General features: G+C 40.7%; 1 protein-coding gene across 1 annotated transcript in view; it reads left to right on the top strand.

The window, feature by feature from the left end:
- LOC102076762 (NLR family CARD domain-containing protein 3) overlaps positions 1-17,883 on the top strand; it is a 36,534-nt gene that overhangs the window by 5,914 nt on the left and 12,737 nt on the right. The window contains exons 3-5 of the mRNA XM_019352158.2: positions 8,760-8,838; positions 9,001-9,205; positions 9,337-11,134. Of these exons, the coding sequence (XP_019207703.1) occupies positions 8,760-8,838; positions 9,001-9,205; positions 9,337-11,134 (2,082 nt within the window). The remainder of the gene's footprint in view (positions 1-8,759; positions 8,839-9,000; positions 9,206-9,336; positions 11,135-17,883) is intronic.

Genomic DNA, 17,883 nt, shown 5'->3' with positions numbered 1-17,883 from the left:
GTAGAATCCTCGCTTGAACAGATAATGGCAGAGTAATAGGCAGATTTAGTTTGGTTAATACACTCCTTATAAAACAGAACATGATTATTAAACATTTCCTTTTGAACAGTAAGGCCGGTTTTCTTATGGAGACTTTTAAGTCATCGACCTTTAGCTTTAAAAAGTTGGAGTTCAGAAGTGTACCAAGGTGCTGAGTGAGAAAAGGATACAGGTCTAGTTTTTAGTGGAACGAGAGAGGCTATGATTATAATAAGAGACCAGATCATCTAGAGTAGACAGGTTGTTGAGAGACAGACGGCTAGAAAGAGCAGAAGAAAGGATATCAAGATTTATTTTCTTGATATTCCGGAAAGAGAGAGTGTGGGAGTTCTTGATTATGGAGAAGGTCATTTGGACATTAAAGGAGAGAAGCAGATGATCGGAGATTGGTAGCTCGTCAGCTGTGCAATTTGAAGGAGTAAGTCCGGAACAGCAGAATAGGCCCTTAGTGTGAGTAGAGAAGTTAATGTGTTGTTTAAAACTAAAGCTATCAAGGCAGGATAAAAGGTCTTTGGTAAGACGATGGTCGGAGTTATGCACATGGACATTGAAGTTGTTTTACACTTTAAAATCTTTTATAATCAAAACATTCATTCCTTGACTAATTTCAGTCTAATCTAAATAAATAATTAAAATATATTCATGTGCACAAACTTCCTCACACTGTGGGCCAGAGAGCAGATGTGGAGGTTATGTCTGAGACCAGTACAAATAAAATTTCTCATTTATTGTTTCCTGGGTTGTTATTAATTCATACCTTTGTTTTATTTAAGTATGACCTACATTTTGTGACAACAAATGTCTTTAAATTACAGTACTGTGCAAAAGTTTTGAGCCATCCATCACTTTATATGCACTTGGTGCTTATCAGAAGACATACTTTCTCGAGCTGTGATTTTATTTATTTTTTAATTTTGAAATGGTCTTCAGGCTCTTTGAGGTGTTTCAAAGTTTTTCTTTTCACATTGGCTGCTCTTTCACCCATTTTCAGTCCAGTCTTTATATCTTACTGTTTTAGAGGAATGTTTGGTTTGTCTGTTTGTTAAACTTGTTAAAACTGAACTATAGATAATTTGAGAGGTGGGTCAGACTTAAATTATTAGGTGGATTTTTCAGTTATGACAGGTTTAGCCCCATCCTTTGGTTTTTTACTGAGTCTTTGCCTTAGATGTTTTAAACAGAGCCCCATATAGTCTATTTCTGGCTGTTTGAACATACTCCTGAGCCTATCCCAGCAGCCATAGTCTGCTGCATGGCTAACACAGAGACACAGCTAGACAAGCTAACTGAATCTTGTGCTATATTGACATGAAGACTAAATAATATCAGTAGATGAAAGTACAAAATTTGGTTTAACCTTTTGTTATTCTAATTATACTCAGCTTGAAAATGAAGAAAAAGAAATAAAACACATATTCCTATTTCCTGTAGAGGGTGACTTTGCCTCTAAACAGGAAAATGTGTACAGTCAGAGGTTAAAGTGCTTTCAGCAGGTGGGGGAACCCTGAATTTGGTTGCAATTGCTCAGTGTGGGGAAAAGAATCATAACTCACAATAATTTCTATTGAGAGCTCCAGTAGATTTTCTCAGTGTACAGGCTGTGATCAGCTGACCTGCTGCTCTCTGTGGAGCACAAATGGAGTGCACAAATGAATTCAACCAGATATGAGAGCAGATGTTTCATGAGTCGTCTTGGCTGATTTCCATCTCCTACACTGACAGTAAACTGTTTATGCTTTCTGTTTTCTAGATGGTATAAAGTTTGTATGATGGTGGAATTCAGTCAATGAATCTCAGCATCATCAGCTAAAATTCATATGAATCTCTGCTACACTTGATGTAAGCTAACTGTGAGCATGAAACCACAGCCACTGTGTACCAGTCACACACTGTTCTTTACTTTAAATCCATCACAGTGCAGCAAACTAACCTGTTTCTCCTGCACTAACCTGCAGAGGATTTTCATACAGTCTTTAAATAACATAGTCTCCCTCAGTTTCTTTACCAGCACATGTCATAATATGAAAAAATATAATGTCACATGTACAGACCCAATATCAGATTTAAAACATTAAGACTTACATGTAAGCTTTAAATGAGCAGTCCGTACCTTATATTTTATGTAAGTAAGTAAGTAAGTAAGTAAAAGTAAGTAAAATTTTATTGATATAGCACATTTCTAGATAAAAGATCACAAAGTGCTTCACAAGATATAAAACAAAAACAGACAAAAGTTAACAAAATGCAATTCTAAAAAGATGTGTTTTTAGTTGTTTTTTAAAAGTGATCACTGAGTCCACAGGTCTTAAGTTCTGAGGAAGAGAGTTCCACATTCTGGCGGCCACAGTGGCAAAAGCTCTATCTCCCTTGGTTTTCAGCCTTGTATGCTGAATAACAAGTAGGCCCTGATCACAAGATCTCAGGGATCTACTAGGGACATAGGGCTGTAAAAGTTCAATGATGTAGGCTGGTGCTTGTCCTTGAAGAGCTTTAAATGTCAGAACCAGTATCTTAAAATGGACTCTGAATTCAGCGGGGAGCCAGTGCAACTGTATAAGCAACGGTGTTACATGAGAGTACTTAGATGTTTTTGTCAGAAGCCTTGCTGCAGCATTTTGGACAATCTGCAGACGCTCCAGGGAGTTTTTGTTTAGACATGTAAACAGTGAATTACAGTAGTCCAATCGTGATGAAATGAATGCATGAATAATAATCTCTAGTTCAGTATGAGATACTATAGGGCTCAATTTAGAAATGTTTCTTCAATGATAGAAGCAGGACCGCACCAGAGATTTGACGTGAACATCCAGGGTAAGAGCAGAATCAAAGATTACCCCTAGGTTCCTGATAGACGATTTCACAAAGGTTGAGAGAGGACCAAGAGCATTCATTATGTTAGGTACATGTCTGTCTGGAGCACATGCCAGGACTTCAGTCTTTTCTTCATTAAGTTGGAGGAAGTTGTCAGCCATCCAACCTTTGATGAACTCTAAGCACACATTTAGAATCTGCAGCTTAGAAACATCTTCAGGTTTAAAAGACATATATATCTGGATGTCGTCTGCGTAGCAGTGGTAGCGAATGTCCTCAAAGGGGCTCAAAATATGCTGGAGTAGATATATTAAAAACAATAAGGGCCCCAGCACACCATAGGACAGGGACGTGGAAGATGACCTGTACTTAGAGACCGCCACAGAAAAGTATCGTTCATAGAGATACGAGGAGAACCACTCTAAGGCAGACCCAGATACACCAACCCAGTATTTCAGCCTTTCAAGCAAAATGTAATGGTCAACAGTGTCAAAGGCTGACGTGAGGTCCAACATTAGGAGTACAGAACACTTTCCTGCATCGTTCTGCATCAGAATGTCACTGGAAACTCTAAGAAGGGCTGTCTCAGTAGAATGAGCTCTACGAAAGCCAGACTGAAATTTGTCAAAGATATTATGTTTGTCTAAAACTGCTGTAAGCTGCTTAGCCACAACCTTCTCTAATATCTTAGCAATAAACGGTATTTTTGAGATTGGTCTGTAATTGCTAGTGAGAGATGGGTCCAGCGTAGGTTTTTTTTAACAGGGGGTGTATAACAGCAGTTTTAAAATAAGCAGGGACTTTACCAGACCCCAGTGAGGTGTTAACTATGGTGAAAACACAGGGACCAATAGAGTGGAAGACATTTTTGAATAACGATGTGGGTAAAATGTCGAGTGAACAGGAGGATGCTTTTGTTGCATTAACAATTTTTTCCAGCTCTGATAGTGAGACGGGTAAAAAGCTTTCTAAAATGACAGGCTGAGCTGGCGTAGGAACTGACAATGCAGATGCTGATGGGGACAATTTTTTCCTTACATTACCAATTTTTTCTAGAAAGAAGGAAAGAAATGTTTCACAGTCTTCATTGGAAGAAGTAATGGCAGCAGGTGGAGCAGGAGTAATAATATCAGTAATAGTGTCAAATAACACCTTAGGATTACCTCTGCTCTTTGAGGAAAATAAGCAGCCCTCGCATCTCTAATTGCATTGTTAAAAGATCCTTTAAGTAAAGGAGATGAACATTTAAATGAGTTTTCCTCCATAAGCGCTCAGCTTTACGACAATCACGTTTTATGGAGCGGATGTTGTCATTTAGCCAGGGTAAGGACTTGGAAACAGAAACTGGTTTCATTTTAACCGGACAGATTTAATCTAAGATCGAAAAACAATGGTTATTAAATAGATCTGTTAAGAAATCAACGCCGTTTTGCGGGGATAGAGTTAAATTAAAAGCATCCGAGAAATTCTCCGCTGTGGAAGAATTTATGATGCGCGAGATAATTGTCCGGTGAACAGGAGACAAAGGCTCATGAAAAGACATGTTAAAAAGAATACAGTGATGATCAGAGATAAAAATGTCCTCAGAACAAATACAATCAATATTCAAACCCAAAGTAAAAACAAGGTCCAGTGTGTGTCCTTTGTTATGTGTGGGGCCTGACACATGCTGGGTAAAATGAAAAGAATCCATAATGTTGATAAAACCTCTGGCAAAGAGGTCAGAGTCAGCATCAACATGCATGTTAAAATCCCCAACTAAAAGCAGTCTGGACAACCTCATAGTAGAGGACAGGAAGTCGCTAAACTCTGATAAAAACAAGCTATTTGAACCAGGTGGACGATACACCACAGCACAATAAAAAGGATCCTTACTTCCGATTTTAATCAGCTGTAGTTCAAACGAAAGAAAGTGTCCAACTGTCACTGAGCGGCAGGAGAAACGGCCCTGAAATGCCACAGCGAGACCTCCTCCACGACCATATCCCCGAGGCTGGCTGATGACGGAATAGCCGTTCGGGCACAGTTCAATGAGGGACGAATAGTCCAAGTCCCGCTGCCAGGTCTCAGTCAGAAATAAGAAGTCCAGTTTTTTAGAAGATATCAAATCGTTAAGAACGAACGATTTATTAGTCAATGATCGGGCATTAAAAGCACCATGTTCGGCGGGGTGGAAGCATCATTTTTAGCAGAGGCTCGAGCTAAAGGACGTAAATACTTGGGGTTTGAGCCTTCACGCTCGTAGATTCCAGTCAGCAGGAGAGACTGGATGAACCCTCCTGAGGCAGCACGGTCTCGGAGAGCTGGGCCCTGCGTATCCAAGCAGGGAGGTGGAAAACAAATTCCCCTCCATGGAGCTATTCTGAGCATAGGTAACAAAGCACGCTCGACATCGCTTTCCAGTCAGACCCCGCCGCCAGAAAAGCCTAAGCTTCACCTGGATACCTGCTCTTCTTCCTTCTACGTGGTCTGCGGGGACTGCTGAGGACGCCGGCCAGAGATCCAGCCACTGGCGGAGGATGGAAAGTGCCAAAGGAGGAGAAGGATGAGACATCTTGAGCCATCATTGAAGATCGGATGGATAACAGCGTCAAACGATCATAAACCAAGGCAGCCAGTACATTATTGATACAAATAGAAAGAGCAGAGAAAAACAGCATGACGAAAGAGCGGGACAAACTCCACCCGGCAGCGGCAAAGCCAAACACAGGCGCCATCATACCAGAAGTTGCAATGCTCTCTTCTTCCTCTCTTGTTCTGTCTTTCTTATTTTTCTCCATCTCTGAGTGAAGCTGGCTCTCTTTCTTTTATCTCCCTGTGAAATACAGCAGCTGGACATTTAGCTAGCAACACACTGTGAGACAAACTGCACACAAACAGTTTGCATGCGGTTTACTGATATTTGTTTAGCTGATAGAAATGCTACATTTGAACTGGTGAGGCGCAGAGTTCTGACAGGTGGGGTGCAAGTTACCTGGCAGAAAAGTCATGCGGAACTAATATTTAACATCTGAATCACTTTTACGGCAGAACAAAGACATTTGCGGCAGTTATGTTAATAATATTGCATCGGCTGCTGCCACAGGTTTGGTCATCAAAATGGAGAGATATTTTACAGTTACAAAAAGAAAAATATCCGTTTCATCTGAGACAAATGAGGAAAGTGCTGATAATAAGCCAAAAAATAAGCCAAACGGAAAATATGATGAAGCATATCATGCTCATGTTTTCACGGTGAATGTGGTAGGAGATGAGGAGAGACCGGTGTGTTTTTTATGTTTGAAAACTCTGGCAGGTGACAGTATGAGGCCCAACAAATTAAGAAGACAGAGACATTACACCCCAGTGACATCCATAAGCCACTTGACTTCTTTCAAAGAAAACTTGGAGAACACCATCAGCAGGAAAAACGCTTTGTAAAATCTGCATCAGTAAACAGCAAAGCATTAATGGCATCATATAAAGTTGCATACAGAATTGCTCAGAGCAAGAAACCAGGCAAGATAGCTGAAGAGCTCCTAGTCCCCACAGCTTTATATATGAGAAAAGTGCTGCAAAATTAAAGGCCATACCTCTCTTCAATGACACAGTTGCAAGGTGCATATGTGATATTTCAAGTGACATTGAAGAACAACTAATTGAGGCGCTAAAGAACAAGCTTTTTGCCTTACAAGTGGATGAGGCTACAGACAACAATAAAGACTCTTTGTCAATTGCTGATGTTTGCTTTGTGTGAGGATTTGCTGTTTTGCAAGTATGTCCCAAGTAGAGCGACCGTTGATGAGCTCTTTAAGCCTCGTGACTGTTATTTTACAGAACATGACCTTAAATGGGAAAATTGTGTAAGGATTTGCACGGATGGTGCATAGACAATGGCAGGGAAAAAGAAGGGGTTGCAGGCACTTATCAAGATTGTCTCACCAAATGCGCAATAGACGCACTGCCTCATACACAGAGAAGTGCTCGCATAGAGGCACATTAACCCCAAATTCAACACTGTTTTAACTGACGTTGTTGTCGTGGTGAATTTGATTAAAGCAAGACCCCTTCAAGAGCGACCGTTTACTGCACTTTGTCAGGAGATAAGAGCCAAGCATGTAGCTGTTTTGTTTTACAGTGAGGCAAGGTGGCTTTTGCGAGGTAAAGTGCTGACACGAGTCTTTAAACTTTGAGATGATTTTACAGGAGGAAGGCATGCATTAAGTTGCAAGCAAGTTTAATAATGAAGACTTTCTGATGAAGCTGGCCTATCTAAGTGACATATTTGGAAAGCTTAATGGTTTAAATCTTCAGCTTCAAGGCAGAGACAAACATCTTCCTCAACTGCCAGACAAAATCAGTGCATTCACTCGAAAACTTGAGATGTACAGCAGGCGACTTGAGGAAAAAAAATGTTGATTCCTTTGAGAATCAATGAAGAACTTTATTGAAGCCAGTGAGTTGGGATCTACCACAGTGATCCACTGGCTTAAAAAACACATCTCTTCCCTGAGACCATTTTTTCAGAAATACTTTCCAAACAATAGTGCTTAATATGACTGGGTTAGAGATCCATTTAATGCATCATTCTGCACCTTCTGATTTTTTTTCTGCTGAAGAAGACCAGTTCATCGAGATCACCTCTAACTCCACACTCAGGCTGAGGTTTGCAGCTCAAACACTGAGTGAATTCTGGCTTGGTGTGGAGAGGGAGCATCCACTCATAAGACAGAAAGCTGTGGGCATTCTGCTTCCGTTTGCCACGTCCTATCTCTGTGAGATGGGGTTTTCTGCTGTTGTCTCACTAAAAACAAAGTTTAGATCTAGGTTGAACATTGAACATGATTTGAGTGTGGCAGTATATAAGCCTGTAATCACATTTTGAAAAGCTCTGCAGTCAAAAACAGGCTCAGTCACTAAGAGCGAATAGTATTAACATCGCACTAAATTATATATTTTTCATCACTGTTCACAAGTTTCTGGATTTCTTATTTTTATAAGACTAAGAATGAACTTCATTTTTGCATTTCTGGCAATGTTCACATTCTGCTTAACTTGTTGCTTTTTTGAAGAAGTGGTGCAGACTAATGAAGCAGTCTAGTGACACAAGTTTCAAATAGTTGTTTGAAATGAAAGTTGTTTGGTTAAAACAAAAATTTCTGAAGAATTTATTGTGAATTAGTTTGTTATCTAAATAAAGCTGCAGCTAGACTTCTCTTTCATTGTTTTGTTTAGACAGGGCATGAAAGTATTTCTTCCTGCCATGTGGGGAATGATGTAAAACGTTTGAAAACCACTGAGTTAACCTAACCTCATGTATCCCTTTGGACTGTGGAGGAAGTCAGAATATGGAGGGAGAACTCAGGCAGACATGGGGGAGAACATAAAAACTTCACCCAGAGAGACCCCAACCACATACTTAATTCAAGCCCATGACCTTCTTGCTGTGAGGGGACAGTGCTAACCATGGCATCCATTCACAATTTATGATTCCATGATAATGATGGACACTCTGAGAAATTGTATAATACAGGAAGGCAGGCAGTACATAAATGAGTGCCCATTATGACTGTGTTTCCTAATGGAACACAAGACGTTATGCCAGATTTTCCTACACGTTGCTTAGATTTTTTTTTACTCAATACAAGATATTTTAGCTTGAAATAAGTGAAAAAAGCTGCCAATGGAACAAGTGAAAATTGCCTAGTTTTAAGATTTACTGTCTTGAAACAAGTTCCTTTAGCTTACTGAAATGTTGCCCTTTAGCTGATTCTGTCTTATTTTAAGTGTAATGAGATAATTTTGACTAGAAATAAGACAAATACTCTTGGTAAGATTTTGAGTTGTTGCAGTGATATGGTCTTTGTCAACATTTCTATGGCTGAATAGTGACTCTGTACTTAATCTAATTTTTTATGATTCCTCCACAGAGTGGACCAGGAGAGCTCAGAGGTTCCCAGTAGTCAGTCTGCCCAGCAGCATCAAACAGACCTGGACTCCATATTTATGGTCTGTACATCTACAACAACTACTTTTACATCTATTCTGTTCAGGGTCATCTCCATGCTGCTCTTTGTAGACCAGTGGGTTGTCAGTGTGTCCAACATGGATCTGATATTTGGCTCCATGATTTCAGTCTGATTGGGTCATTCATAAATTATTCTGTTCCAGCTGCTGGAGGACAACATCATCACTTTCATAAAGAACGAGCTGAAGAAGATACAGAAGGTTCTGAGTCCAGATTACCCAACTGCTCATCATTCTCAGATGGAGGATGATGAGCGGAAGAGGAGCAGCAGTGAGGCAGTTCTGAAGATCACACTAGACTTCTTGAGGAGAATGAAGCAGGTGGAGCTGGCTAACTGTCTGCTGAGCAGTAAGAGATAGATAAAAATTTAAGCTGCCTCATGAATGAGACATTTACTAGTGTCTCAAAGATAGAATAAAATGCATGTATGTGCACATAATAAATTCTGAATGTAGACTTTCATTCATTTGTTCCTTTAGGAATTCCCATGGGAGGTTTAGAACCAAATCTTAAGTCTTTCTTGAAGAAGAAGTTTCAGTGTGTCTCTGAGGGAATTGCTAAATCAGGAAAAACAACCCTTCTGAAACAGATCTACACAGAGCTCTACATCACAGAGGGAGGGACTGCAGAGGTCAATGATGAACATGAGGTCAGACAAATTGAGACAGCATCCAGGAAAATAGACAGTCTAGAAACAACAATCGGACAAGAAGACATCTTTAAAGCCTCACCTGGAAGAGATAAACCAATCAGAACAGTGCTGACAAAAGGAGTGGCTGGCATTGGGAAAACATTCTTAACTCAGAAGTTCACCCTCGACTGGGCTGAAGACAAAGCCAACCAGGACATCCAGTTCATATTTCCATTCACTTTCAGAGAGCTGAATGTGCTGAAAGAGGAAAAGTTCAGCTTGGTGGAACTTGTTCATCACTTTTTTACTGAAACCAAAGAAGCAGGAATCTGTGGCTTTGAAGACGTCCAGGTTGTGTTCATCTTTGATGGTCTGGATGAGTGTCGGCTTCCTCTGGACTTCCACAAAACTAAAATCCTAACTGACCCTAGAAAGTCCACCTCAGTGGATGTGCTGCTGGTAAACCTTATCAGGGGGAACCTGCTTCCTTCTGCTCACCTCTGGATAACCACACGACCTGCAGCAGCCAATCAGATCCCTCCAGACTGTGTTGACATGGTGACAGAGGTCCGAGGGTTCACTAACCCACAGAAGGAGGAGTACTTCAAAAAGAGATTCAGAGATAAGAAGGCCAGCAGGCTCATCTCCCACATCAAGACATCACGAAGCCTCCACATCATGTGCCACATCCCAGTCTTCTGCTGGATCACTGCTACAGTTCTGGAGGATGTGCTGGAAACCAGAGAGGGAAGACAGCTACCCAAGACCCTGACTGAGATGTACATCCACTTCCTGGTGGTTCAGGCCAAAGTGAAGAAGGTCAAGTATGATGGAGGAGCTGAGACAGATCCACACTGGACTCCAGAGAGCAGGAAGATGATTGATTCTCTGGGAAAACTGGCTTTTGATCAGCTGCAGAAAGGAAATCTGATCTTCTATGAATCAGACCTGACAGAGTGTGGCATTGATGTCAGAGCAGCCTCAGTGTACTCAGGAGTGTTCACACAGATCTTTAAAGAAGAGAGAGGACTGTACCAGGACAAGGTGTTCTGCTTCATCCATCTGAGTGTTCAGGAGTTTCTGGCTGCTCTTCATGTCCATCTGACCTTCATCAACTCTGGAGTCAATCTGCTGGAAGAACAACAAATAATCACCAAGAAATCTAAATTATTGAATGAACCAAAACTCCATTATCTCCACCAGAGTGGTGTGGATAAGGCCTTACAGAGTCCAAATGGACACCTCGACTTGCTCCTCCGCTTCCTCCTGGGTCTTTCACTGCCGACCAATCAGACTCTTCTACAAGGGCTACTGACAAAGACAGGAAGTAGCTCACAGACCAATAAGAAAACAGTCCAGTATATTAAGGAGAGGATCAGTGAGAATCTGTCTGCAGAGAAAAGCATCAATCTGTTCCACTGTCTGAATGAACTGAATGATCATTCTCTAGTGGAAGAGATCCAAAAGTGCATTAAATCAGGAAGTCTCTCGACAGATAAACTGTCCCCTGCTCAGTGGTCAGCTCTGGTCTTTATCTTACTGTCATCAGAAAAAGATCTGGATGTGTTTGACCTGAAGAAATACTCTGCTTCAGAGGAGGCTCTTCTGAGGTTGTTGCCAGTGGTCAAAGCCTTCGACAAAGCACTGTAAGTAAATATGTGATCATGCGTTTAGTCTTTAAGTATTGTTTTGAACAAAAGGACATTCAATTCAATTTAATTTTATTTATATAGCACGAAATCACAACAACAGTCACCTCAAGGCACTTTATATTGTACAGTAGATCGTACAATAATACATACAGAGAAAAACCCAACAATCATATGAACCCCTTTGAGCAAGCACTTTGGCGACAGTGGGAAGGAAAAACTCCCTTTTAACAGGAAGACACCTCCGGCAGAACCAGGTTCAGGGAGGGGCGGCCATCTGCTGCGACCGGTTGGGGTGAGAGAAGGAAAACAGGATAAAGACATGCTGTGGAAGAGAGACAGAGATTGAGAACAGGTACAATTCAATGCTGAGAGGTCTATTAACACATAGTGAGTGAGAAAGGTGACTGGAAAGGAAAAACTCAGTGCATCATGGGAATCCCCGGCAGCCTACGTCTATTGCAGCATAACTAAGGGGTGATTCAGGGTCACCTGGTCCAGCCCTAACTATATGCTTTAGCAAAAAGGAAAGTTTTAAGCCTAATCTTAAAAGTAGAGATAGTGTCTGTCTCCCGAATCCAAACTGGAAGCTGGTTCCACAGAAGAGGGGCCTGAAAACTGAAGGCTCTCCCTCCCATTCTACTTTTAAATACTCTAGGAACAACAAGCAGGCCTGCAGTGCGAGAGCGAAGTGCTCTAATAGGATGATATGGTACTACAAGGCCATTAAGATAAGATGGGGCCTGATCATTTAAGACCTTGTATGTGAGGAGCAGGATTTTGAATTCAATTCTGGATTTAACAGGAAGCCAATGAAGGGAAGCCAATATTGGAGAAATATGCTCTCTCTTTCTAGTCCCTGTCAGGACTCTTGCTGCAGCATTTTGGATTAACTGAAGGCTTTTCAGGGAGTTTTTTGGACATCCTGATAATAATAAAATACAGTAGTCCAGCCTGGAACTAATAAATGCATGAACTAGTTTTTCAGCGTCACTCTGAGACAGGATATTTCTAATTTTAGAGATGTTTTGCAAATGGAAGAAAGCAGTCCTACATATTTGTTTAATATGTACATTGAGGGACATGTCTTGGTCAAAAATGACTCCAAGGTTCCTCACAGCGTTACTGGAGGCCAAGGTAATGCCATCCAGAGTAAGAATCTGCTTAGATACCATATTTCTAAGATTTTCAGGGCCGAGTAAAATAATCTCAGTTTTATCTGAATTAAGAAGCAGAAAGTTAGCGACCATCCAGGTCTTTATGTCTTTAAGACATTCCTGCAGTTTAACTAACTGGTGTGTGTTATCTGGCTTCATGGATAGATAGAGCTGGGTGTCATCTGCATAGCAGTGAAAATGTATGCTATGTCTTCTAATGATGCTGCCTAAGGGAAGCATGTATAATGTAAACAGAATTGGTCCTAGCACTGAACCCTGTGGAACACCATAATTGACCTTAGTGTGTGAAGAGGACTCTGCGTTTACATGACCAAATTGGAGTCTATTAGATAGATATGATACAAACCACTGCAGCGCAGTACCTGCAATACCTACAGCATGCTCTAATCGCTCTAATAGAATATAATGGTCAACAGTATCAAACACTGCACTGAGGTCTAGCAGGACAAGCACAGAGATGAGTCCACTGTCAGAGGCCATAAGAAGATCATTTGTAACCTTCACTAAAGCTGTTTCTGTGCTGTGATGAGCTCTGAAACCTGACTGAAACTCTTCAAATAAGCCATTCCTCTGCAGATGATCTGTTTGACAACTACTCTCAAGAATATTTGATATGAAAGGAAGGTTGGAGATTGGCCTATAATTAGCTAAGACAGCTGGGTCTAGAGATGGCTTTTTAAGTAAAGGTTTAACTACAGCCACCTTGAAGGCCTGTGGTACATAGCCAATTATTAAAGATAGGTTGATCAGATTTAAGATTGAATCATTAATTAATGGTAGGACTTCTTTGAGCAGTTTTGTAGGAATGGGGTCTAAAAGTCACGTTGAAAGTTTGGAGATGTTATGGCAAATGCAGATGGACCCAGGGAGCAGAACGCACGGAGGCAGAGTTGCCGTGAAGACAGTTTATTTACAGTGATGGGGAGGTTTTACAAGGACAGAGTATGTATAATAGCGTATGAATGGGGACGTGGAGCCAAGACGTGCAGGTGACGGAAACACACACAGGTAATGCACTCGATTTGGTACTGTTTATTGCCAAAACCTCCAGATGGAAACAAACCAGACGAGGCGAAATCTTGGGGAGGAAACAAAATTCCTTACAGTCACCAGAAATAATCCAACGGCTCCAGCAGGCAGAATTACAGACTCTCCAAAAACGTCAATACTCCGACACTAGTCTTCTGTCAGGTAGCTCCTAAAGAACACTTCTGAAGAATGCAGCTGATGAGTAACAGGTGTGCCAGGTTCAGTGACTCACTGCCCTGCCTACCTATACAAAAAGGGAGGCACCAAAAACACATACTGAGAAAAACACCACATAACCAGAACCCAACTCCTAACAGGAGAAAGCAATTACTGAACGTAACTCAGAAAGATTAATAGGAGAAAAAGAGTCTAAATGAATATCAATGGTACTAAAAGTAGCTGTAGATAATATTAAATCTGTGAGATAATTATGGGTAATTTTTTCTCTAATGATTAAAATTTTATTTGTGAAGAAGTTCAAGAATTCATTACTAGTTAACGCTAAAGGAATGGTTGGCTCAATAGAGCTCTGACTTTTTGGCTACGTTCACACTGCAGGCAAAAGCGCATCCAATCCGAGTTTTTTGACCCTATGCGACCCATATCCGATCATGGTATGACAGTGTGAACGGCACAAATCCGATATTTTCAAATCCGATCTGGGTCACTTTCGTATGTGGTACTGAATCCGATACATATCCGATGTTTTAGAAAACGACTGCTGTTTGAACGGTCATGTCGCATTTAATCTGTCTTTTACATCACTGACACAAGACAGACGCCAATTATCAGCGCCGGAGAAGCGCCCGAGAAGACATCGCGAACGCTTCCTGGCCATCCAGTGAAACTGTTGGGAAGGCAACGTTGGAGAAACGTGAATATTTTATTTGTACTGTATAATCTGCAGATTCTGACAGAAATCTGCAACTATCCTTTGAAGCACCGCTCCTCTAAAACAGCAATAAGGATAATTATTATGTTATTTACATTATTATGTAAATAACAAAATAACTTAAAGCAAAAATTGGGAAACGTAAAGTCCAAAGTCTTTATATTAAGGGCCATCAGTCAAACAATATTGTTTGCTCTGGGTCTAAACAGAGCACGTTGTGTGTGACATCTTCTTTTGCGCATGCGGGCCGCTTTGAGAGTTCACACTAGAGAGCTTTTGCTGTCGCATTTTATTTGTAGTGTGAACAAGCAGACAAAAAAATCGGATTTGATCAAAAAATCGGAATTGAGCATTAAGACCTGCAGTGTGAACATAGCCTTTGTCAGCCTGGCTACAGTGCTGAAGAGAAACCTAGGGTTGTTCTTATTTTCTTCAATCAGTGATGAATAGTAAGGTGTTCTGGCTTTGCGGAGGGCTTTCTTATAAAGCAACAAACTGTTTCGCCAGGCTAAATGATGATCTTCTAAATTTGTGACACGCCATTTCCTCTCCAGCTTACGAGTTATCTGCTTTAGGCTATGTGTTTGAGAATTATACCACAGAGTCAGGTACTTCTGATTTGAGGCCTTTTGAGGCTACAGTATCCAGAGTCATACGTATTGAGGAGGTAAAATTATTAACAAGATGATCGACCTCTGTTGGGGTAGCGTTCAGGTAGCTGCTCTGCTCTGTGTTGGTACAGGGCATTGACGACGATAGCAATGGGTGGATTAAATTCTTAAACTTAGTTAAAGCGCTTTTAGAAAGACATCTACTGTGATAAAGTCTACTCTCCACTGCTGTGTAATCAATTATTGTAAATGTAAATGTTATCAGGAAATGATCAGACAGGAGAGGGTTTTCAGGAAGCACTGTTAATTGTTCAGTTTCTATGCCACATGTTAAAACAAGATCTAGAGTGTGATTAAAGTGGTGGGTGGGTTCTTTTACATTTCGAGAGAAGCCAATTGAGTCTAATAACAGATTAAATGCCAGGCTGTCATTTTAACATCTACATGGATGTTAAAATGAGCCACAATAATTATTTTATCTGAGCTGAACACTAAATCAGATAAAAAGTCTGAGAAATCAGACAGAAACTCTGTGCAAGGCTCAGGTGGACGGTAGATGATAACAAGTAAGACTGGTTTCTGAGTTTCACAGCTGGGGTGGACAAGGCTAAGCATCAGGCTTTCAAATGATTTAAAAGTCTGTCTTGGTCTTTCGTTGATTAATAGGCTGGTGTGAAAAATTGCTGCTACACCGCCCCCTCGGCCTGTGCATCGTAGTTTTTGGTAGTTAGAGTGACTTGCGGGTGTTGATTCATCTAAACTAACATAATCAAGAACATAATAATGTGGTAATCATTTCTAAGTTATTATCCCTCAATTACCCACGGCAGTTTCTGTGTAATAGACAAGAAACAGAGCTGCCAAATGCAAAAATTCCATTTTCTCTTTAATAACATATGAACAGTGTTGGGTAAGTTACTTTAAATTAGTAACTTAGTTACATTACTAGTTACTTCTCTAAAAAAGTAACTCAGTTACTTCAAGTTACTCATTACTTTCAAAGTAACTAGTTACTAGGGAAAGTAACTTTGGTTTTACTCAGAATTCTCTTGTTAATGTCTTGCTTCCGTAACTGGATACCCAGCAAGATTGTCAGTCTTCTATCTTGCTTACATGCCACAAGTGCACTATGCCACCTACCAATAGAAAGGAAAAAATAATGTGCACATTTCCACGAGAGAAATCCCACGCCTGGACCGTCATTGACCGTCGCCATGATTCTAGCCTGCTTTTTACATCCAACACAAAAACTGCAGTCGTGGTGCTTTCGATTGTACTCAGAACTTGGAAATTCTGCCTTCTGAATAGGAAGATGTAGGTAACACCAGACTGCAGATGAGCTGCATACAGAGCTGGACTGGGACAAAAAAATCGTCCCGGGTATTTTGACTAGAGACCACCATTATAGGAAAAATCATAAAGCCTTTGAATGAAAATAAACACTGTTGTGACAGTGATGTACACTGTTCTGATGGTATATATGTATCAATCTATCAATTGTTTGTTGTAATACTCAGATAATTATTTTTTTTAAAGCGAGACATTTTAAATGAGAATAATAAAGAAAAGTATTTCCTTGTCCCCCCCTTTCCCTGTTAATGCCCTACCTGCCCCCCTGGCAACACTTTGCTAGATCCACCCCTGCACATTTACCAGCTGTCAGCTACTTAGAAAAGGATCCTGGTGTTATTTGTCTCTCAGAAACAGTTCATAACTTCCCTTCAACTCATTCATGTCACCTAAAAGGTAAACCTGTTTCTCCATCACCTGTTCAGCTCTGATGATTCAGTAAGGACATCTCCTGGTTTCATCTGCATGTTTCCCTCTCACCAGATAACCAAACCGATATCATGACCAGCAGCTTTACAGCTGTGGCTCCAGCAAACATCAGCTGATACTAGAAATTAATATTAAATAAATTCTAACAACAGCTGATCAAGCTTAAACGTGCTGCTGTTGTTTAACGCGACATCCGCTGGTTTCCTCTTTCTGGCGCAAAGTGGGCGATAAATAAACAAGAGAGAAAAGCCGATCAGCTGATCATTGATCAGTTTCGTGATTGAAGTAGAAACAGGAGAGGAGAGAATGAGAGAAGAAGAGGCAGCTGTGCAGCTTCAGCTTTGTGTCTTTTTCATTGTAGCTGAAGTCCGGGACAAACTGTGTTCCTTTTCACCTCAGTACGAAACGCGTAATATTTTCTCTGAATACCAGACGATTCTGTTTTTTACGGGACGGTTGGCAACTCTAATAATTAACCGTATGAACAAAATAAAGTTCAACATCAGTAACATAGCACCCACACAGCTGTATAGAAACTCCGTCATGCTAGCTAGCACGCAGTACGAAAATGTCAGCATACCGAAAATAAACTCCACCTAAACTTGGTTTATATCTGACTCCGATAGACTGCAGGTCATAACTTCTTACCTGAAGTTCAGTTCACCTGACACGTGGACCGGCGGCCGCTTCGGGTCTCTCCTCTTGCCTCCCTTTTCCTTCATCCACCTGCTGGCTTCCACCACTTGCTAATGTTATTGAATCTGTGGATGCTCCGCGATATCCACCACACGAAGTAACGAGTAACGAGCCTATCTAAATCCCAGTAACGAGTAACGCGTTCCTGGTTTTGGCATAATAACTAGTTACGGTGCTCGTTACCACAATAATAACGTAGTTACTGTAACGCGTTACTTAATAACACGTTAGTCCCAACACTGCATATGAATAACCTATTAGGCTAACTTAAAGAAATGTGACCATTAACTGGAAATAACCCTGGTAGTTTCTGTGTAATAAGCAGGATAGAGTGCTTCAAAATGCAAAACTGCCTGTTTCCCTTTAATAACACATTAATAACCTATTAAAGCAAACTTTAAAAGTGTGTGAGTATTATCTGGAAACAACTGTGGTAGTTTCTGTGTAATAAGCAGGATATAGAGCTGCAAAATTCAAAACTGCTTGTTTCTGTTAATTAGCATATTAATAACCAGGTAATAACCTTTTAAAACAACCAGTATCAGAAAGGGTTTTATTGCC

Source organism: Oreochromis niloticus, linkage group LG23, assembly GCF_001858045.2.
Source record: "Oreochromis niloticus isolate F11D_XX linkage group LG23, O_niloticus_UMD_NMBU, whole genome shotgun sequence".
Taxonomy (NCBI): Eukaryota; Metazoa; Chordata; class Actinopteri; order Cichliformes; family Cichlidae; genus Oreochromis; species Oreochromis niloticus.
Note: the sequence above shows the minus strand (reverse complement) of the source record. Positions and strands in the feature narration are given on the sequence as shown.